The sequence below is a fragment of the Sander vitreus genome, chromosome 13 (assembly GCF_031162955.1).
Source record: "Sander vitreus isolate 19-12246 chromosome 13, sanVit1, whole genome shotgun sequence".
Classification (NCBI taxonomy): Eukaryota; Metazoa; Chordata; class Actinopteri; order Perciformes; family Percidae; genus Sander; species Sander vitreus.
Window position 1 is genome coordinate 23988248 of NC_135867.1, and position 23609 is coordinate 24011856.

Genomic DNA, 23609 nt, shown 5'->3' on the forward strand with positions numbered 1-23609 from the left:
TCTTTTTAATCCTCTGCAGAGTAGGTGTGCCAGAGAGAGAGAGACAGGGAGGGAAGACTGATATTTGCTTAACCAAATCCTCGGAGGAGGCAACCCTCTTTGATCCACTTCCAAATTCACAGCGTCCATTTTCATTTGGTCATCTGTCACTTGCGCTGTCTCTCACACTCTTTGCATTTGTGTGCGTTTGCGGGTGTCTATGATGGATGAGACCGGGCTGAAAGAGAGAGGAAAGCCTGCAGACAATGGCCTGCATTTTGCTCTGCTCCTCTCTCCTTCCGTCTGCCTTGTCCTTGCTTTCTGTTTCTTCTTCAACTTGTCACTTTTGTTGTGTGCTGTTGAGGTCAGACTGGCACAGGCAGGCATTGTTATAAGCAGAGAGAGAGAGAGAGGGGGGAGTGGGAGAGAGAATAAACTGTTATCTCTGAGTGTATTGCCTAGAAAGCCAGGGTTAGTCAGGGCTTGCCCCTTTGTTTTAAACACAGCGCTATCCACACTCGATGGACACACACACACACACACACACTTACTTGCATCTTGACCTTTATGTAGCCGTTTAAGTTTCTAAACTCAAATGGAATAAAGGATGCAGACACTTCACTATTGTGTGTAGCAGTATCAGAAAATAGACTTGTCCAGCCATCAGAACAATCTTTGTATCACCAGAGGGTACACAGATCACTAGTGTCTTCTTTTCTATCTCTGGCTTAATCTTTCCTATCAAGAGTCGCAGTCATGTTGAAACAGAACTTGAATGAGAGGAAAGATTTAATTGTAGCCTTTGACAAAAAAAGACACAGGCTTTTATGTCATGCTTTCTGTCTCTACCTTTCCTCTCCCTGCCAACTCTTTCTATTCCCTGTGAACAGCAACATGAACTATCTGATCTGCTCCCCACAGCAGTCACTTCTCCACCTCACACTATTGGAGTTATTCATTGCACATAGTAGTTCCTTTCAAAGGTGCATATTAGAGAGGTTACAGACCAACCAGACAGCCGACCGTCGGCAGAAAAGGCAGTCGGACTGATCACTCGGGTCCCCGAGGTCCAAAAAAAAATGCCTCAAAACACACTTGCGCGTACGCTCTGAGTGTGCGTGAAACGTAATACGTCTCCATAGCAGCAGGCGGCGCTTCTCTGTATTGTTTCCCAGAAAATGAAAACCGGCAGCTGATTGGACGAACGCGTCACGTGGGTCTTTTTTCTCCGGAAATTCACAGCCAGACTGTCATGGCGGCTTGTTCAGAATACGATCTCATGTTGTACTAAAATAGTTCACCGAAACGTGTTTCTGAAAACATTTTAAGCGAGAAATAGGCCATGCAGTTGCTGAATCTGTCTTCATTTCAGATCGACAAAGGTCAGTTTAAAAGATTTTCGTCCGATTTTGAGAGGCTCATCCGCTCGCCATTTCCGGGTGAGTCCCGACTTCCCTGTCTCCGACTAAACGTGTCCTCGCCAGACTGTCCGACGGCCGATTATTGGGTTGGTGTGTCAGCGCCATTAAAGTAACCTGATCCCAAATGACTCTTCTCCTCTTTCTTTTTCTTCTCTTCTTCCTCCCAGTGAGCACCTATCCTGCGCCTTCACCTTCTTCTTGCACGGTGAGAGCAACGTGTGCACGAGTGTGGAGATCAACCAGCACCAGCCCGTCTACCATCTGACGGAGGAGCACCTCACTCTGGCTCAGCAAGCGTCCAGCCCCTTCCAAGGTGGGTCTTTAGTCCACTACACCTGGCAGCTCAGAATGCACTGGGAAAAGTGAAGGCACTGTTTGAGCTAACACAACTTATCCTTTAGGAGTTATACAGCTCCCTTTTGGCTCGTTGGTAACAAATACCAAAACATTTCTTGTCCTGCTATGTAATTATGTGGCAAGTTGGGTGCTGGTGGTACACATCATACCCACATGTTTCCTAATAATCTGATCAGTAGCGCAATAGCTGGATAAACAAATTAACAGTGTTGTGCTATAATGTGTCACTTTGATTTGACTGTCAAGTGCCACACAGTTATGGTGAGACACATCATTACGCTCAAGCATGCATGTGATTAGGTGGGAGGAAATGAATGCTCTGTCTTGCTTTTGGTTTTCTTTTAAATCCTGTGCTTTAAGACGGCCATGGAATTCCTCATTCCAAAACAAAGGGCCATAATCAGCATTTGAATGTCTGTATGCATGCCTGTGCACTCAGACAGCCAGACCAGAACTACTGTTTTTGCTGTTTTTACTGCTTTGCAATTTCAGGAGGATCTTTCACACACTGCAGCCATTCATGATAAATTACCAAATGTTAATATTTATTTATTATTAAGACAAATACTAGCCTTCTAATCAATACAAATGCACCAAACTGTGCAGAATGGCCCCGTCTGACCCGGAATTGGGAAACGTTTCCCTGGTGGCTGATTGAGTTTAAAACTTTAAACTTTTAGCTAAATGTTTTATATTTTTGAAGTAAGAATAAAGCTCTATTGTTGCCTGAGATGGAAGTTTTTTCACACTCAGTTGCAAAACTAGTAAAAGTTTTCCATGAATAGGTTAAATGGTTACACTTTACTTGAAGGTATCTACATAAGAGTGACATGACACTGTCATGAACGTGTCATACACATTATAAACAAGTCAGAATAGTTTATAACATAACGCTTCTGTCATTAAGTGTCATTCGGTTTTTGTCATGACAGGTTAGGGTTAGTCTTCATGTGACATGACAGTGTCATGTCACTCTTATGTAGATAGCTTCAAGTAAAGTGTTACCGGTTAAATTCATTGTTAAATCATAAGTGGTTACATCTCTGCTGTCAATGATAAACAAAAAAAGAGTTAAAAAAAAAAACAACAACAAAGGCACCATCTATCAATGGGCCAGTGTAAGAAGTCAAAGCCTTCTTTGGGCCCCTTCATGAAAGAAAAGCCAAAGAAACAACATGCCTATTAACAGGTATTGAAATGTAATTTCCTTTTTTTCGCTACTTTTACTTTCAGGAAGCCAATTGAACTGCACGCACGCGCACACACACACACACACACACACACACACACACACACACACACACACACACACACACACAACACAAGTGTTGAGCACAGCACCCAACCTGTTGCCTCAAGGAGGTAAGTTGGAGTATACTGGAGTACATAAGGGAATTATGCTTTCAGAAGCATTTCCTTGAATTTCTTTTTTTTCTTGTAAACATTAAATGCTCAGTGCAAGTGTAAGAGTGTAGTTTTTTTTTACTATATTATATTAATAAGCTGTATATGTGCTGTTGCTAAGATAATGCATATACACTCTTCTGTCAGGCGGTCTTTCATTACAAATTGGCCTGCAGCCAGTTCAAAAGAGAACAGCCTCTGTAGTCACTTTAAATTATAGTGTGGTGTAGTATGGTGTAGCTGTAAAAATGTGTGGCTCTAATGATATTCCATCATTGGCTCTAAATTCATTACCCCATCCTAAGCCAAACACAATATAATCCCGAAACCATTGTTTGCTTGCATTTCCACTCACACAGAGAAATGTTAATGTAATGACTGTAATATACATTTACTTTGTGAAGGGAAGGAAATAGTTTGCTTTCTAAACAACAATATTAGAATAAAAATGAAAGAATCACACACTTATCCTGTTTGTATGTGTAACAAAACTGAGGTATGAATATCTGCGTCAGACTTGCCCTGATCCTTCTCTCTTGCAGAGAAAAGGACCCTGTCGTTGACTTCACGACATGCCACCTGAACTAGACTCAAGATAATACACACATTTTAAAGCCATGTGTTTCCAAATAGAAATGAGTGCTGCCCAGAAAACTGACAAAGGAGCACTTTGTGAGACTTTTGATTAGATCTTGAGAGATGATTATACTGTCAAAATCTTAAAATTCCTGAATTTACTCTTTCTACAAGAAAATTGAGTTGAGCGACAAACTAGGAAAGATCTCCCTCTTTTCCCTTTCTCTCTATAGTTGGACTGATGTGATTCAGCCCTCCCCTCTCCCTACACCCCTCCAGAATCACAACAGTGATCTCTTCCTCCTCTCACCACAGTAATTCATGTATAGCTAACCCCTTTACTATGTCTAGAGCTTTCCTTGCTCGTTACTTATGACTAATTTTATTGGTCAATGAATGGCTGTCCTTTTGCCTTTTTTTAAATCGTCATCTCAAGTACCCCCCCCACCATTATCTTGAAATTGAACTATTAAAATAATATTAATTCTCATTTTGATGGGACGCACTGTAAAATACCCTGAATCCCCCCCTGGAGGTACCTGCACCCCATGTTGAGAATCACTGATTTATATGCATCTAATGAAGCAGACACGCGTCTCTATAGTGTGAATGTATTTTCTGATCAGTGTTTTGTCTTTGAGTACGGTGTGTGTCTATGCGCAGGTGTGTGTTTTCACCGCCGCAGTGCATCTCCTCCTGGCTAACCAAGCATAGCGTCGAGGAAGGGTTGACTTCCACCCCCCTTCACTCATCCCCCCCACCCACCTCTGCCAAGCTTGGTTTACTGTGCGGCAGAGCGCTCCGGCAGGCAGACCTTTCCAGGATGTGACCTCATAAAAGGGCGCAGAGTGAATGTAATGAACTCTCAGCCCATTACACTGATCTGAGCACATTTGACATGTCTTCAGGGAGCCAGAGATAGGTTCACAGTCAGACAGAGAGAGAGGCAGAAGGGATGGAGGGGAGGGTGCAGTGGGGTGGGGTGGTGATGGGAGAAACGGTAAACCATTTCCATAATTGTGCAGAATTTGATCTCTCTTCCACGACTGGCCTCAGGTCTTCTGTGTGTGTGTGTGTGTGTGTGTGTGTGTGTGTGTGTGCGTGTGCGTGCGCGCGCTCGCAGCAGGAAATGCAGAAATGAAAGGGAAAAGGAGTGGGGTTGAATTTAATTAAGGTTAATAATGATCGACCGTAGCTGGATGTTGTTGTGTACCGCAACACAACCTTTTGTTCTTCCCTTCGCGGGGTCCTTTTTGCGTAGGTAGTTTTAAAAAGACTAGGGTAAAAATGTTATTCTGGACAACATGTTTCATGCTTTAGTTTGTTCTTGTATGCCACCAGGGTTTATTTAAGGGTAAATAATCTCTCTAAGTACCAAACTTTGCCTAGTAATGCTCCACAGTGCTCTTACTTCACTACCTTGTTACTAATCTTCTACCACCACCCGCCAGTCACTACCTTAAAACACCCAAAAGTGTTGCTGAATATTAGATTTTTCTATCAAACCAGTAATTTCCAAACCTTCCCGTTTCCAAGATTTAATCCTAAAGATTTCAGTCCTGGTTGATTTGGTGACACCTGTGGTTAAAACAAAGTTATATATATATATAATACTAGATTGAACAATTCTTTTGTGTGACAAAACGGACTTTCTCAGAAATACATTGGAAGAGCAGCTAGTGTATCTGTTTGCAGTGCAGCCAAACAAACTCACCTTGTTTTAAACAAGAAATCAGTCAATAATAATTGTAATCACGATCTGATTTTATGCTGCACATGCTGCGAGTAGTTTTCCACACAACAGCACAGGACATAGTAAAGTTGGTTACCTTGCAAGGAGTTGGAGGTTTGCAGCCTGTCGCCTGCAGCTCTTAATCTAACAGCTCCCATTTGTTCCATTACTGCAAAAATGAAACTGATCCGCTGACATTAAAATGCCAAAAAAGGACTTGTCTTGTTTACATATTTGATGAAGAATAGCGCTCAGTGCCATAAGTGGTGATTAATACATTGTTTCCTGTGCCTGCTTAACAATAAAAGCCACCCTGTGTTTTGCCAGTTGAATGCTTTTCATGTGAAGCAGTGGTACTAGGAAGTAATTGGTTTGCATTAACAATACAGCTCTGATTCAGTAAACAGTAAACATTGAGGCTGATATCAATGAGATACAATTGAGCTGGATTGATTCCCTGTAAATCTCTCGTGCTGAATCCTGTGTGGGAATGGTGGACTCTGAAATATATTTAGACTGGGTATAGCAGATAGAATTTGCACCACAAAAATGGGGTTTGGTTTCATGACCGTCTTAATCATAATAACTTTAAGTGTTAGAAGTCTTCATCTTCCTTTTCCTATTCTTTTCTGTTCCGACGTCTCCCACCATTTTCCCGTCCTGGAAGCTGTTCTTTGCTCCAGCCGCAGGATCAATACCTGGGGAGAGAGGCCATCTAGTCTAGACACTAGACACACTAGATAAGCAGTGCAGAGAGGGACGTTTAATGCTCACTCACACACCCAGCCACCCAGCCTGTGTTTGTAGAACCATCTATACCCCCGCTCTCATTCAAATGTATGATACACCCAGAGAGAGAGAATGAATATATATATGTGTGTGTGTTTATATATAAATTTGTCTCTAAAGTTGATATGCATATGGTTTCTGTGCTCATGTATGCATTATGCATGTTAGTTCATGGTACTATCTGCATTCTCTGATGGATGTAGGTCTGTGATGGGCTCTCTGTGTGACTCTCATATGTCTGTGCAGTCAAGTGTGTTTGCTGAGGAGTGGCCCTTTTTAAAAGCCTCTGTTTATGGTCTCTGAGAGGCCACCACTTGCCAATAATTGACGTCTGGATTGCTCTGTAAGGATTTGGCAAGTCAGCTCGGACCTACTGGGTCCAGCGGTGCTCTGGAAAGGTCAGAACGCTGCTGATTCGGCCAGATACGGCAAAATGCCAGGGAAAGGAAAGCATGTGGGAGAAGACAGATGATCAAGACAGGAATTAGATTGTTGCAAGAGTGAAAATAGGAACAGAACATTTATAAAATCTGAAGGCAATGAGGGAAGGCATGAGTTTAAGGCCAGAACTTTGGGAAAAGGCGTAAGGAAGGAATAATGATGGAAAGGAATTAGGACAAGATAGGAGGATAAGGATGGGGGGTGAAGTGTGAAAGATTAGAAATCAAGTTTGTTGAAGAGGAGACAAAAGGTATGGCAGAAGAGTGAGTGAAGAAATGTGGAACCACTGCAAGGAAGCTGTTTAAGGATGTAGAAAATGGATAAAGCTGGAAGGAATAGCTTGGAAAAGAGGACATTGTTCTTACAATGCATGTAAGAACAAAAAATGGGAAGTAAAGGATGCAGAGGTGAAGGAAAGAAGATGGCAAAAGGATTTGCCAAATCAATTTTTGTTTATATAGTCCAATATCTCAAATCACCAATATTCCCTAAAGGGCTTTACAATCTGTACAGCATACGACACCCCCCTTAGACCCTTGATTGTGATAAGGTAAAATGTCTTGTCTTGTGAGAATGATGCAGAGTTAAAGATGTCCATTGACTAACATTATCTTATCTTGTCTTTCTCTTCTTCTCTCCACACTTTCCTTCTGACTAGTGATCCTGAGTCCTTTTGGCCTGAACGGGACACTGACTGGCCAGTCGTTTAAGATGTCAGACCCGCCCACACAGAAGCTGCTTGAGGAGTGGAACCAGTTCTATCCCATCAGCCCCAGTGCCAAGGAGGGTGTGTCGGAGGACAAGGCAGAGGACATGGACTGGGAGGATGACTATCTGGCCTCTGTGGAGGTCCTCGTAGGTCAGTTTTTGAAATATATATGATTGAATTGATTTTGAAACCGTTTCAAATGTAGAGCTGATTTCTTTGGTTTTGACTGGTTTGGCTCCTGAACTTCCACCTCTGTGTGCAGGTGGTGTTCGGATGGTGTACCCAGCCTGCCTAGTGCTGGTACCTCAGTCAGACATCCCTGTTGTGGCCCCTGTGGGGTCCTCCCACTGCACTGCCGTCTACTCGGGTGGCCACCAAGTGCCTGCTTCCCAGCGAGAGCCCGCCATGTCTTTGGTGACCCTCACCCCTCCCACATCGCCTGAGGAGGCACAGACAGGTAGTGGGATGAGCACTGTGTACATTTATAAGACAGGACTACAAAGTCTTCAGTTAAGTCTTTCGGGTGAGGCTTGCTTTTGAATTGATCCATATCATTAACGTTTTTTGTTAAATGTTGCCCCCTCCCCAGTGGACTCTCACTCGGCCCAGAAGTGGGTTAAGATGCCTTCATCATGTGATGCGTTCAGCGTGGACAGAACAAGTCATCATGGAGGCAAGGTTCCACGCCGGCTAGCCAGTCAGGTGGTGGAGCGCGTCTGGCAAGAGTGCAATATCAACCGAGCCCAGAACAAGTGAGTCTGCTTTTGTCTCTAGAAAGTAGCACAGATTGATCAGCCAGGCTATAAATGAAAATGAGCCAAAATATTTTCATTGTGTATTGATTGGGGCAGCGGTAGATTAAAAAAGGCTAAGAGAGTTGCATGGAAAACATCAGACAGTGAATGAGAAGCAATCCTGCTTGCCTCTGACAACCAGTCAGTTATTTATCATCTACTGGCATTGGTCTCTAGTACCAACAGTCAAGAACTTTTTGCAATTCCAAGGTGTGATTTTATGCAGGTGTTTTAAAATGAAGCAGGGTATTACCTGGTACAAAGTGTACATTCTCACTACTAAATGAGCGGGATCCCTACACACAAATGGGTTGTCATCAACAATGGTAGAGGGTTTAAGAATTTATGTCGGAAGCTCCTCTGGAGGGTCATAGTTTATGTAAATTAAGCACACAAGCATACAAATAAGGTACCAAAACAACCTTTATAAAAACACCACCTCACCTGTCTTCCTCCTTATCTTGTGCTCTGTAAAATCATCAGCAGTATGTTCACACCATTTGCTGACTTTCATCTCAGTAGAGCGAACCAGTCAGCCTCTCCTGACGGTACTTTTTTAAAAAAATTTATGAGCACTCACAACTTACTGGTGTAACAAGCTGAGTAAAGAAGAGCAGCTGTGCGGCAGTGTTCAAGTACTCTTGGAAAGTTGGAAATCTCATTTTCAGTTTAAAACAATATGATTAACTCAACTACTTCAATTGGTTCAAGTTCTACACAAACCTAGCACCACTTTGAATGAGATGTGTTTTGCATGGGAAAGAAGCTGGTCAAGACTTGAACGTTCTTAATTTATTGTTTGAACACTGTTGCCTTTTGGTGTTATTTTCCTGCAACTTCTGACTGCACATCTATCATATACACTAGATCAACAACGTTCTCAATAATGTTTTATAATTCATACATAAACCGTACAAAAATACCAGAAGAACCTAGATGGAAATAATAATCCCAATGGAGGTTTCACGGTGTACCCCTTTCTTTTGCATGACTGGGCCTTTATATAGGTTTATAATGGCTAATAATATATAAATATTCTATGTCAGGAGTACAAAAACATTTTAATGTCATCATATTTACTGAAAGCTTTGATTACCATAGGGTTTGCTTGACCCCACAAAATTATACAATATATTAAGGAATCAGAATGCATGAAACCGTTGCAGAATGTAAACTATTTTTTTTTTTTGTGTGCAAACTGCAAAGTAGTAAAAAAAAAAAAATAAATAAATAAAAAAACTTAAAAATAAATAGATATGCCAAATTACTTTAAAATTGCTTTCCTTTCAAAACCAAATATTGTAAGATAGTTGTATGAACACTACCTTGACCACAGGTATGTAGTTGTAGAAAAGTGGGCAACTGTACGTAGCGTCGTTTCTAGCTTGCTTCAGGGTTGTTGGTATAATTTTTGGATAGTAGGTTGGCTGAAGTATTTTGGCAACGGCAAGACATACCTTGAATCCAGTGTTTTTATCATTGCTCTGAACCCGTCTTTCTTGACTGTCTGTAGCGGGACCATAGGTGGATTGTTATTGCATTCGTAATGTCGCTCCACCACCTGACAGAGTAGCGTTGGTTAACACGACCGATTTTTGTGTTGTGCCATGTGTTCTACCACGTTAAAGAAAGTTAGTTGTGGGTTGAACATTTTTATGTTATAAAGGTATAACCATGAGTTAGAAGGGAACACAGTTAACATGGGTCCCCTTCTAAATTCATTCACCGCTTGGCCGTAGCACTCTTCATGACTATGCACCACTGTGGCGGTAAATGAAAAATGTCATATCGTACGGGAAATTAAAATTAGTTTACCGGATGAAGCGGTATACTGCCCAGCACTACTAGTAATTAAAGTAAGGGTTAGCTTGTAGTTTTATCATATAGTCTTTTGTATAATTCACCATCAGTGAATCTGACACATTGGGAGCAACCCGGGGTCTGTTGTCCTATGACCAAGCACAGCATGTCAGCTGGAGTTAGCTATTGGGCTTGTCAGCCAAAATATTATTGCTCCAAGCAGGGAGATGAAATCCATCAGCACTAAGCTTTTCCAATTCACCACTGCATACCAAAGGAACATCGGAAAGGACTGCACGTTTTGGGAGTTTGTGTCACAATTTTAGGATTTGTGTTTAAAAAATGTTATTTATATATGTATATATATATATGTATGTGTGTGTATATATATATATATATATGTATATATATGTATATATATATATATATATATATATATATGTATATATGTGTGTGTATATGTGTAAAAATAAATTGTAGAATTGCGTTAAAGCTTTTTTTTTCCCCCCTGCCCCAGGCGGAAGTTCTCAGCCGCAACCAATGGTACCTGTGAGGAGGAGCTGGCTGAGAAAGCGGCAGCCTGGGATTTTGTGGAGCATTCCCAGAGGTCATATTGCAGCTGTTCCAGGTCAGTCACTTCCCACGTGGATGTACAGTATGTGCGGGTATGGCTCATACTGTATGTGTGCTTAGACATTTCAAAGAGGGTATACAGAATGTATATGGAGATTTGAACAAAGGTACAGAGGGCCATAGTCAGCAAAATATCTGCAGGTTATATCCCTGTCTAGACTTTGACAAGCATATTATTCTTCATATTTTTCAATTTATCACTATTTTTGTCTAAGTGACAGCCTTTCCGGGGCTGTAACCTCTCCTGGGCTGTGTGTTTCTGTAAGTCAGACATTTTTATTCCTGCGCTGATGGGAATAATTTGAGGGAGAAAGAATAGCCTGACCTCTGATGGAGCACTTAAGGGATACTGTGGTGGTAAAAGGAGCGTGGATTGTTGGATGCTCCTAACATTGACAAATTAGCTCAAAACATGTTGAATGAGTTCATATATATTTGTTTAATGTCAGATAGCACAGTTATAGTTGATGCATCTTGTCAGGATGTAGGCAGGGAAAGACAACTGAGAGCATGAATCTCCTCTGTATTTCAATTGCCATCACCCACACTAAGAATACCACTACTCGCGTGCAGGCGTATATTTGTCGTATTAATTCTTGTGTATGACTAAATCCAGCCTCATGAAAAGCTTGATTTCAGCAGTATGTTTGTTTTCTTGTTACTCACATTTTGATTGTATGTCTTTGGGGCCTCATTTTAACAAAAAACAGCAAATCAGCTTACCCCTGCATCGCCAGTCTTCAGCTTATCGTCTGTCCCGGCCAACCACAGTTGCAAGCAGCTGCTTTACTCACAAGAGCAGCCTGTAAACACAAGCTTGTGCCATCCACTGCAGACTGCAGGTCCAATCAGTGAGCTGGATAATTGTATGCTTGACTGACCTCTGTAGGGGGAGCCTGGACCAACCCAGTGGATTGATAGAAAAATCAGATTCATGGTTAATGAGCAAGTACTATCTAAATGGAATTTTGTGCAAGTGTGGGCATACTTCCATTGGGGAATCCTTTGCACTAGGCATTTTTTTCACCTAGAGAGAGGAGAGCTGGCTTGGGCTGCAGACCAGAGCAGAGTGGATTTGGCCAGTCAGCTGGAGCATGTTAATTTGTTGGAAGCACCCAGCACTCCAGCAACACAGATATGGGAAGCTCTGTTCGTTGCCAGTTTTATTGGCCATTAGCTTTGTTTTGTAGATGGAAGCCTTCCGTGTGTCTGCTTATCTTATCTAATTGTCAGTACACGCAAGTACCCTGGCAATTAAAGAGACACAGCTTCCTCGTCAACACCCTAATGTATAACCGCAACAGGCCGAGTGGTGACCCAGCAACGGAGAGGCTAAAGAAACACTGGTGCTAACCCAACAGAAGAGAGTGGTAGATAAGAGAAGGTGAGAGGTTTGGCCTGGTTTGCTGTTGGCAGGTCATGTGGTCTCAGAGCAGGTAGTCCACAGGGTGACCAACAGATCCTGAACCATGGTGAAGACTTGGCATAGTGTATTCCTGTATAATGCATGTGATCAGCCTCATTTGAACTAGCCGAATAGGCAATGGAGCTAAGAGTGAGGTATTATTTCTTTTCTACTGTCAGCACTTCGGTTATTTGCTTTATTGATCTTCTTTTTGGATGTTTTGTAAAAATGTAGACGATGCATTTTGTTTGTCAAGTGTTTGAGTGTGAATAAGGAAGAAAACTATGACTGTGCGATAGCATTTGTGTATTAGATGTTGCAGTCTAACAATGCACCCTAATTATTGCCCAATGTATGTGTTTTTTGCTAATTAATTTAAAATGAATTAGTGAGGCTGCCACGTTACAGGTGACAGTAGTTGTTGTTTTTTAGAAGAAGCAGATGTGAAGGTTTAGAGGGAGATTTTACATAAGCTGCACATGATTCTGTGCATCATGAAAATGAAACATTCTCATTACACATCTTTATGTTTTGATATATGATCTCTGTCTCTGCTGCCGTTTTGCTTAGTTTCACCAGTTTCTCATAATCTCAACATATTTCCCTGTTTGTTTTCTCCCCTGCAGATACAAATCAGTGAAGCAGCGAACAGGCAGCACCCCAGGCCAAACTCCATCAGCGGGCCAGCCCTCCCAGCCTCCTACAAAGCACAAAGCTGGGGGAGAGAAGCCAGAGAAAGGTGACAAGCAGCAGAAAAGACCCCAGACGCCCTTCCATCATCGCAGCTTGACCAGCGACGACGCTTCAATAGAGGCCGAGGCAACAGCTGGCCAAAGGTTAGCCATGAGGGGCCAGGATGGAGGACGATTCACTAGTATACGCTCTACGGATGTGTCTGGCATCCAAAAAGCCCCCCAGCTCCACAGTGGGGGGGTCAGCGCTGGACAGTCAGAACAGGCCAACTCCCCCCAACCCCCACCACTTAGCCCCCACCCCTGCGAACGTGGCGAGGAATCAGGGGAGGGCATGAAGAACCCTTCAACCCCCAACAGCCAACACTTTTACCAGCCGCCCCCGGAGCCCTGCCTCGTCAGGGTGAAAGGTGGCGGCGAGGAACCTGGAGGGCCAGAGGGTCTAAATCAGCACTTCCACTCCCATCACCCCCACCCCGGAGCTTCCACCTACTCGGAGCCTCCTGAGCCCACTGTGTATGTGGGCACAGCGGTCAACTTGGAGGAGGACAGCTCCCACACACCGTGGAGGTTATTCAACCTCCCCCGCAGGAAAGAAGCCGAGCTGCCCACCCCACTGCTGCCAGGGGACAAGCTGAGGGACGAGGCCTCAGCATCACAGGACAACCTGGTGTCGGTCACAGAGTGAGTGACACCTGCCAATTAACAGTCACTATTCAATGCCCTCTCTGTCTCTCTCTCACATACACACACACACACGCACACGCAGGGCGATAAAGGCTTCAGCCCTTTGCAGACTGACTAAGCATATAGGCATTCAAACCCTCCATTTCCCACCTTTGCCCCAGTCACAGAGTGGCCCCAGGATGCCTTGAAGCCCTTTTTAATAGTTCAAAATCCAATTTCCAATTTTTTTTTGAAAGAGTAATGATGCCAAACCCACCTTCTCCCTCTTTCTCATTCTCTCACTCTCAGATTCCCCCACCTCACTCCCACTCCCTCAGCCTCAGAATGTTCGGTATAGCGCTTAGCTGCATACAGCATGTTAATCTCTTGCTATGTGCCCTTTTGACATACATTACCAATGTGCAGGGCCAGCACTACTCATCGATAAACACACAAACACACACACACACACACACACACACACACACACACACACACACACACACAGAGGATCTCGGAGAGAGGAAGAGTAGTGGTAGGGTTAGGTAAATATAAACCTCTGCTATTGTAACACAGTTGAAGATGAAAGAAATACTGTCTGCTGGCTATCAGTTTGCCAGGCACTGGAGAGAGGCTCGCAACAAGAAGCTAGCCAGGAAGAGAATCATAGATGGACAGAGTGAGGGGGCTTGTCCAGTGTGAAGGCAGGCAGAGTGACCAGCAGGCTACTGTAGAGTGGCCATAGTGGGAATTATCGACAGGGTTATGCAATCCCAGCGGGCCGGCCTCTTGGAATGGCTATTCTTGTGAGCTGTAATCCTCCCAGCCACAGCTCTGAATGGCGGCTAATCTCTGGCCCAGGCCACTGCACACCATCACCTCACATCAGAGCTGGACAGGCATGACAAGAGGACAGAGGTGCAGAGAAATACAGAAGGGGGAGGGATAACACACATGTTGGGTCAGTCCCTCCTCTCCTACCGAGCAGCCAGTAGTTTTCTTCTTTTCCCTCCCTGTCCTGTTACATACAAGTAGGCCACAGTCATAGCCACATTTTATGAGCCAAGTCACAGTAACAGGTGATAAATGTGTCTGTCTGTAAGTGTATACGCAGTCAGTGCTGCAGTCACTACGTCTATGTAATTGTCTGACAACAAACATGATGCCATCCAGTTCTGATGTCTCACAGCTGTCAGAATTGTTTGCAATCACTGCCATTTCTGTTCTGCAGATAAACATGGTAGTAGGGATGGGCGATATGGCCTGAAATCCATATTGCGATATACATTGCAGCCTCTTGCGATAACGATATATATTACGATATATAAATTATAATAGAACCATGTCAGACCAGGTTACATAGACCCTAAGGAAAGCCAAACTGCTAAATGTATTGGTTTTTTTTAAAGAGAAAGAAACGTAGTATGTAGTTTTGAGAACATTTATTGTGCAAAACTGTAATTATACAACATAATGGTGCAGATAAATAAAATTCAAGTACACTAGAGACTTTAACAAAGAAAAAGCTTAAAGTATCTACACTGAGTTTAAGTCCTTGGTTCTTAAATGCCCCCCACGATGCAGAGAACAGGAAAAACTGGTTTCTCTTTAAGGAACAGACACTGTACTGAAAATACTTTCACTTATAGGCAAAGATACACAGATACTTTAAATAAAAACAAAGTTTCTTACCTGCAGCCTAATGTAACGCATTTGAGCACACGTGTACTCACTTTTATGAACACGAGCACACACACAAACACGAGCACACACACGCGAGCGCACACACACACACACACACACACACACGGCCGTATGTTCAGCGGGGAAGTACAACGTCTGCAAACACTGCCTGCCAAGATTCCAATCGTCCGTTATATAGTGAGTTGTCAGGCTGATGAAAGGCTCCGTGGTACGGCTCGACCACAGGTCCGTTGTAGCGGCTGAAATCCGAACCAAGTCCAAATAATGGATGTTGCACCGGTCTTTTTCACCAGCTCCTCCGTTTTACTTTCAGCCATGTTTGCTCAAGATGACGATGTTGCAGCCGGTTGCAGCTCGTGGCTCTAAACTTCGCGGGTAGATTGCGTCATCAACACGCATTATCGCGATATAATTAAAATCTCTATCGTAGGCCAATTTTTTATTGTTTATATTGCATATCGCCCATCCCTACATGGTAGCTACAACGTATGATATCTGGCAGCATGAGGCAAAAACAGAGCAGCTGAGGAAATGTTCCTATTCCTAATTATTATTATTATTATTATTATTATTATTATTAATAATAATAATAATAATAATAATAATAATAACAACAACAATAATAATAATTTTTGAAGTAGTTAGTTTTCTACTTCTCAACTCATATTTGACTATAAAATTTGGAATGACTAGGTGGTATCTGTTGCCTGTGAATTGTAAATCTCTCTGGTGGTCTTCTAGTGCTACTAGCGCTACTCACACCTCAGTGTTTCCATCTTCCTAGGGTGATGTCCACATCTAAATGGCCCCTGAAGGTGTCTGAAGAACGCGTTCAGATGTATCGAGCCAGGAGGAACCAATACCTATCTGCTGCCATAACAGACGGAGATCACGAACCCGAGGTGGACCCCTACGCCTTTGAGGAAGGAGATGTCAAGTTCACATTCTCGAACAAGAAGGATAAGGCAGGCGGGGAGCGTGAGCCAGGCAAGAAACATAAGGTAAGGCAAGCCAAGTCGAGGAGTGTGGAATGCTACATAATTGCTGAATACACCAAACTAAGTTTTCTTCACTTTTCCTGGAGCACAAGCCGATGGCTGAAAGGAACATAGCGACTGTGTGGAATAAGGTTGGCGGAAAAAAAAGCCCTACGCTTTTCAGTGTCTATTATTTCGCAAAGGGGAAACTCAATTAAAAACTATTTGCCAACACTAAATATCAAACAAAAGCCAGACACTATATAGTATTAAGTTGCTGTGAGCTGTAGCCTACATTCACCACTTCTAAACAGAGGCAGAACATAACGTGATCTGGGAGATTGTTCCTTCACAGCGCTGTGCAACGTGAGAAAATCTCAGAGCTGAACCGGGCATACACAGCAGTTTATATCAGACTCACCCAGGGTGGGGTTAATGAAGTCTACTGCTAACTTACAAAACTAATAACATTACTGTCGCCAGAATACCCCCGCAAATCAAATCCCCTACTTCACCGTTAACCGAAGTTAGGGCTGGGATGGTATGGATTTTTTCCTACCGTGGTTGAAAAGCAAGAAATTCCTGCGGTATACCGCAACCCCCTTACGAGAGTAGCGTAAGTCAGAGAGAGAATGGCAGGGTGCCTTAAGTGAGTGACGTCAGTGCCCATGTGGTCGCGCAAGGAGAGCGAGCGGTAACGGAGAGTAGCGTATGAGTGCCGCTGTGAGGAAAAGCAAGAGGAACAAGAGTTAGCACAGATGATGTAAAGTGAGTTAAAAGTGAACAATAAAACAACAAGCTAGAGCTTCTCAAGACACGATGTCTTTATCTGCCGAAAAACATCAGCTTAAACCTTAGCACAGTGTTTCCATTTCAGCTCAAGGTGACAGTCTTTATTGAGTTTTGCTGTCATTTAGGGCCACTCTGCTTTCTCTCCTCTCAAACAGTTCAGACAGTTCAGAAAGCTCTTTTGTCATTAAAGTAAAATATAAATAAATAGTTTGCCGACAATGCCGAGTGCAGCCCGTCTAGCAGCTGAGCAGACAGAGAGCAGAGAGGGCGACTCTGCAGTTCACTAACTTGTTGCTCTCTCTACCAATATAAGCCGCTCTGTTTTAGGCTACGGAACGTGCATGCAGGCTGAAATTCAACCGTGCTGTTTTATCGGGATGAAGCAATAAACCGAAGGAAACTCCGCTAGCTGCTAGGCTAATGTGCAATGGTAAACACTGCAGCTTGTTAAGCTAGTTAATGTGTACACCTCAGCTGAGAATGGAGAAATGTCTTTGCCTTTCCTACCGTAGGAAAGGCAAAGACATTTCTTCGATACAAGACATTACACAGGTACTCTCGCATATAGGCCTAATAGTCAACACGAATGGAATGTTATTATGTTTCATGGAACATTGCACTCCCAAACTCGCTAAAGGTCGGATTTGCTCCATCTTTTGATGATAAGTTTTGTTTAGAAAACCTTGAATCCTTGTAAGACACAATGTCATCAGACACAATCCATATCATTAGAATCAATGAATCCATGTCATTAGACACAACGTGCACACATGTGCAGGCCAATGTTTTTTTTTGCGGTGATGACGGTGACGGGCTCAGACCCACGGTAGGTGTCACATGAACGCGGAAATGCGGTAACCGTCCCAGCCCTAGCTGAAGTGTTACATTTGTTAATGATCATACAACACAAGACGCCGTCTGTCTCTCTCTCTCGCTCTCTCGCTCTCTCTCTCTCTTTCTTTTTGTTGTTTAAATGACAACTAAACTTACATTTGAACCTCAATCACAGTAACCAACACGCATGGTATTCAGGACATCCTGTGTCTTAGGGACCGCAACTCCAGTACAATTTAGGAAATAAACTTTATACGTTAATCCACAAAGGGTAGATTAACACCCTTCCATTTCTTCATAGTGACTAGTTTACTTGGAAAAACTGCCCACGTTGAAACTCCGCTTTGCCTACAAATAAGCCACACACAGTGCCTTTTTCAAGTTGGTTGCACACCCCATTGGATTTTTGTACTGCATAAAAAAGGCATGGACAGCTTAGCAGTGTGAAGCCTTCCTAAAAGGCAGCATGGAGAATTACCACTTCATTCATGCTTTCCTCACTAGTTGCCCAGGGTAAAAAGGGGACAAGAGAGCTGATTTTAAGATCAGGGAGCAGGCGAGGTAGAAAATAGGCCATCAGCTTCTTCTGCAATACTGCACTAAAAATACCAGCACAACCACTTTCTGCATACATCCGCTTTCACTGCCCAAGCCTAACTGAACAGGAAGCTATCCCTGAATCTCCATTGTTAGTTGAGCCCAGAGGAACACAAACTAGTTAGCCTGTCCAATTTCCTTTTAAGTTGTTATGTTTTTCCTATTTGATCTGCCTTCTTCTTCCTTCCCCTTCCCACCGTATTCCTCTGCTCTGCCTCTGGGGTTGTTGGCTCTGGCTCCAGACAAGGGCCACCTGTTAACTGTGGATCGCCCCCAGCATTGAAAAAGAGAGAGAGAGAGAGTTTGTGTGTGTGTGTGTTTTCGGTCCTTGGCTTCACAGAGCGTGGAGTCTAACCACAGCAACAAACCTGGCTCACTGAACTATTAAGCTTAAAAAACACACTCAAATATTTTGCTTCTCTTCTGGAATGTAAGGGTGAAGGCAACTCTCAGTGGAGTGGAGAATCCCCGAAGAACAGTCTGTGCAACAGAGCCCTTCCACTGTCTGTTTTATGTGGTGTGTGTGTGTGTATACAGTGGTGTGAAAAAAGTGTTTGCCCCCTTCCTCATTTCCTGTTCCTTTGCATGTTTGTCACACTTAAGTGTTTCGGAACATCAAACCAATTTAAACAATAGTCAAGGACAACACAAGTAAACACAAAATGCAATTTGTAAATGAAGGTGTTAATTATTAAAGGTGAAAAAAAAATCCAAACCATCATGGCCCTGTGTGAAAAAAGTGATTGCCCCCCTAAACCTAATAACTGGTTGGGCCACCCTTAGCAGCAATAACTGCAACCAAGCGTTTGCGATAACGTGCAATGAGGCTTTTACAGCGTCCTGGAGGAATTTTGGCCCACTCATCTTTGCAGAATTGTCCTAATTCAGTTACATTAGAGGGTTTTCGAGCATGAGCGGCCTTTTTAAGGTCATACCACAACATCTCAATAGGATTCAGGTCAGGACTTTGGCTAGGCCACTCCAAAGTCTTCATTTAGTTTTTCTTCAGCCATTCGGTGGTGGACTTGCTGGTGTGTTTAGGATCATTGTCCTGCTGCAGAACCCAAGTTCGTTTCAGCTTGAGTACACGAACAGATGGTCGGACATTCTCCTTCAGGATCTCTTGGTAGACAGCAGAATTCATAGTTCCTTTTATCACGGCAAGTCTTCCAGGTCCTGAAGCAGCAAAACAGCCCCCAGACCATCACACTACCACCACCATATTTTACAGTTGGTATAATGTTCTTTTTTATGAAATGCAGTGTTCCTTCTACGCCAGATATACTTGGACACACACCTTCCAAAGAGTTCCACTTTTGTCTCATCGGTCCACAGAATGTTGTCCCAAAAAGTCTTGGGGATCATCAAGATGTGTTCTGGAGAAATTGAGACAAGCTTTGATGTTCTTTTTGCTCAGCAGTGGTTTTCTCCTTGGAACTCTGCCATGCAGGCCATTTTTGCCCAGTCTTTTCCTGATGGTGGAGGCATGAGCGCTGACCTTAACTGAGGCAAGTGAGGCCTGCAGTTCTTTGGACGTTGTTGTGGGGTCTTTTGTGACCTCTTGGATGAGTCGTCGCTGCGCTCTTGGGGGTAATTTTGGGCGGCCGGCCACTCCTGGGAAGGTTCACCACTGTTCCATGTCTTCGCCATTTGTGGATAATGGCTCTCACTGTGGTTCGCTGGATTCCCAAAGCTTTGGAAATGGCTTTATAACCCTTTCCAGACTGATAGATCTCAATTACTTTCTTTCTCAATTGTTCCTGAATTTCTTTGGGTCTCGGCATGATGTGTAGCTTTTAAGGATCTTCTGGTGGACCTTACTGTGTCAAGCAGCTCCTATTTAAGTGATGCCTTGATTGTGAACAGGTGTGGCAATAATCAGGCCTGGGTGTGGCTAGAGAAATTGAACTCAGGTGTGGACAACCACAGTTATAGTATGTTTTAACAAGGGGGGCAATCACTTTTTTCACACAGGGCCATGATGGTTTGGATTTTTTTTCTCCTTTAATAATAAACACCTTCATTTACAAATTGCATTTTGTGTTTACTTGTGTTGTCCTTGACTTTTGTTTAAATTGGTTTGATGTTCCGAAACACTTAAGTGTGACAAACATGCAAAGGAACAGGAAATGAGGAAGGGGGCAAACACTTTTTCACACCACTGTATATCCACCACATGTGTGTGGGTGTTCCTCTTCAATTTTTTCTTTTAGATTGATAACACCATAGGGTTGGGGCCTTTTTGAACTGTGTGATTTTTGTCCTCAGACTTCTAAATGTCATTCATTAGCCAGTATATCCCCAGCTCTGGCCCCTACAGTATGTAGGGAAAAGTTGTGATAAAATCAGGTTAACACAGTAGCTTTCAAGTTGTGTGTGTGTGTGTGTGTGTGTGTGTGTGTGTGTGTGTGTGTGTGAAATCTGCTGGAAAGAACAATAGTGCGACCCATTGACCCAGAAGGTATAAATTTGAATAAAACATCCACAGTTCCATGAAAGTAGTGATCATTCATTTTATTTGTGAAGGGTGTAGTATGAAACCATCCATGTTATTTTGTGGCAATAAGATTAACGAAAAACAGGCAGGTTACCTCCTACCAGGCTGATGTGGAATATAAACCTGGAGCACCATTTTTGTTTTGATGACTTTAATATAAATAAAGGTAAAAGTTTGGGATTCCAGCAATTATTTCTAACCATTTTATCCCATTTTGTGAGTTAGTTTGGAGCTCACCAAACTGTTACATCTTCTTTATTCATTGCTCATCAGACTTTTAAACCACTTACTGGTGGCTCATGATAGAGGCCACCTAGTGTGAACCAGACATTAGCATCTCCAGCTGTCAGACTAAGAAATCCTCAAACCGGAGAGTTGTTGATTCTGCTGCAGGCTATGTGACACATGCTGCAATGGACGGTCGTCTGATTGTCATGTCACTGCACAGACGTGGCACACCTATGTCAGGGCCTATTGAATTATGAAGTACTGTAATTCCTCAAATAAAAACCGGGACCTTTATTTACCTGAACTGCAGAAGGTACCTGGCTTTTATTTGAAGCAGGCTTTTGTCAGAGGCAGGCCTTTATTTTTAATTCCATCTGTTTGATAAGTATACTTGTTTTAAATAAACTGTTTTAAATGAAAAGCCATAGCGTTCCAGTGGACAGAGATCATTCATTTTTTTTAAGAAACATTTGCAAAAATATCACCATATACAACAACAGCCAGAAGGATGACAAAGTAATTTGGGTCAGAGTTAATCAAACACCACCATCGTGTCTGTTTGAACCCTGTAAATGTACCGGGTATTTATTTCAAATACAGGTACTGCGGTATTGCTGGTAGATTACAATAAGAGCATACAGTAGTTGCTGGTTTGCAGCACACCAGTATCTGATTAACATTACAGACCGTAGCTATTTGGTTCTAGCTCCAGGCTAACTTTTTTCCTCCCACCTCCAGCTGGCCGTGCTCTGCTCTTGTCGGCTAATCTTGTCAGCTCATCTTTCTGTTTCTTCCAGTATCGGATTCTCCAGGGGTCAATGTCGAAATGTCTCGCAGCTTTTGTACCCGAGTTTTCCGCCGCATACTTTAAAACTCTTTTCGTTCTGTTGTTGAAAAGTCCGTCACTAGCACCAGAACCCGTCGTTCTCTGCTAGCACTAAATGAGACTCGTGTTACATCCAATGTAGCTACTGCCATCTATTGGCACCTGTACGTTACTACAAACTACACTTGGCTGAGTAACACATACAGCTGCATTGACTAAAATACCGGTAGGACAATAATCCAGAAAAACTAAGTGTGGAAAAAAGCATGAATATATTGTTGAATCTGTTAAATTAAATTGGTAGAAATGTACATTACAATTAACTTGAATTGTATTACTGAATATTACTTAATATTATATGAAAGGCATTTAGGAGATTATCCACACTAATTTTTGCCTGCCTTTATTTGTCGGTGTTGACCACACCCCCGGCCACTATCAGAGGCCCGGCTTTTAATTGACTACTGGTTTATATTTGAGGAATTACGATATACATGCACGGGGGAAAGCCTTCGATAAATGAGGTAAGCAAGTGAGATGGAGGAAAAGGGTGATGGGATGCTTTCATGTAGGCAGCTTTGAAGCCAAACAAGCTTTTGCAATATGTAAGAATTCGACCCATGCACACTTTCTCACCCAAGGCCAGGTTATTGATAAGGTGTTAAGGCATCATTATCACCCATAGATTGGGGCCTTGGTGCAGATGTTGTGCACTCCTGTGGACTGGTCCTTTAAGGGAGACAGATTAAAGCCCGCGTTACTCAGAGAAAAGCCCTGAAGCGTAATGAAATCAATGGCTAGGACATAACATTCTTGCTCCCCAGCTAGGACTGCTCAGCGCACAGTGTACACAGTCACACAACCCAGCATAAGAGCGAACACGCACGCACAGACACACAGAAGGTCAGCCCTCCCAGATATTGATGTCTGGGGGAAAGCTCTGATCCATATTGGAAATCTAATTTGCCACAGCAGAGGCAACCAGTCCCTTTTCTCTGTTTGTCCTTCTCTTTTGTTATTACTATTATTGCTATTTATTTATATTTGCCTTAATTGGAGAAAGGAACCCCCTTTTTGAATCTCGCTGCTTGAGGACACTTATTATTTTTGTGTTATTCTGTATTGTGATTTATCTCAGCTTAGGTCCAGTCAATTTTATTTGTATAGTTCTTCATCACAGTTATAGGCTCAAAGGATTTCACACACCCACATTTCAACACCGTAATGAAGCAGACTCTGCTCAGCCACTGGCCCTCGTTAAGTACAAGAAAAAGCTTCATCAACACGGGATTGGTGTCATCTGTCTGGACTGTATATTCTAGGCATTGTTTAATAAAAAATGTACAGTTTGATGGATCTGCGTGGTCGCATTAGTATGTGTGTTTTTTGACCGTCTCTATCTGACCTTCCCGTCTTTCTTTTTCCTCACAGGGTGAAGATGGAGGAGCTGGTCAGTCAGATGGTAAGGAGCCTCTTTATTTTCTAATAACCCCCTTGACTTTTTCTATGACTTGGCGGCTGTCACATATAAATATAGTCAGCGTCAAACTTTTACCTGGTACTGTAGTCATACTGCCACCCTCAGAAGACCCAGACAGTGAGACCAAAGGGTGCACATTGCATCTTGGTGTTTATTCAGATCTGGGGACTTGGCGTACCGAATGAAACTTGTCAGTTACACTTTTAGTTCAGTCTTTTCAAATGTGTCAATAGGAACTACATTCAATCACTAAACAAGGAACATTCATTTTCGATT

General features: G+C 42.9%; 1 protein-coding gene across 1 annotated transcript in view; it reads left to right on the top strand.

The window, feature by feature from the left end:
- The window catches only part of med13a (mediator complex subunit 13a), a 92402-nt gene that overhangs the window by 44392 nt on the left and 24401 nt on the right, over window positions 1-23609 (top strand). The window contains exons 4-11 of the mRNA XM_078266453.1: window positions 1568-1713; window positions 7358-7558; window positions 7671-7865; window positions 7998-8160; window positions 10520-10630; window positions 12667-13416; window positions 15887-16103; window positions 23285-23315. Coding sequence (XP_078122579.1) covers window positions 1568-1713; window positions 7358-7558; window positions 7671-7865; window positions 7998-8160; window positions 10520-10630; window positions 12667-13416; window positions 15887-16103; window positions 23285-23315 — 1814 coding nt within the window. The remainder of the gene's footprint in view (window positions 1-1567; window positions 1714-7357; window positions 7559-7670; window positions 7866-7997; window positions 8161-10519; window positions 10631-12666; window positions 13417-15886; window positions 16104-23284; window positions 23316-23609) is intronic.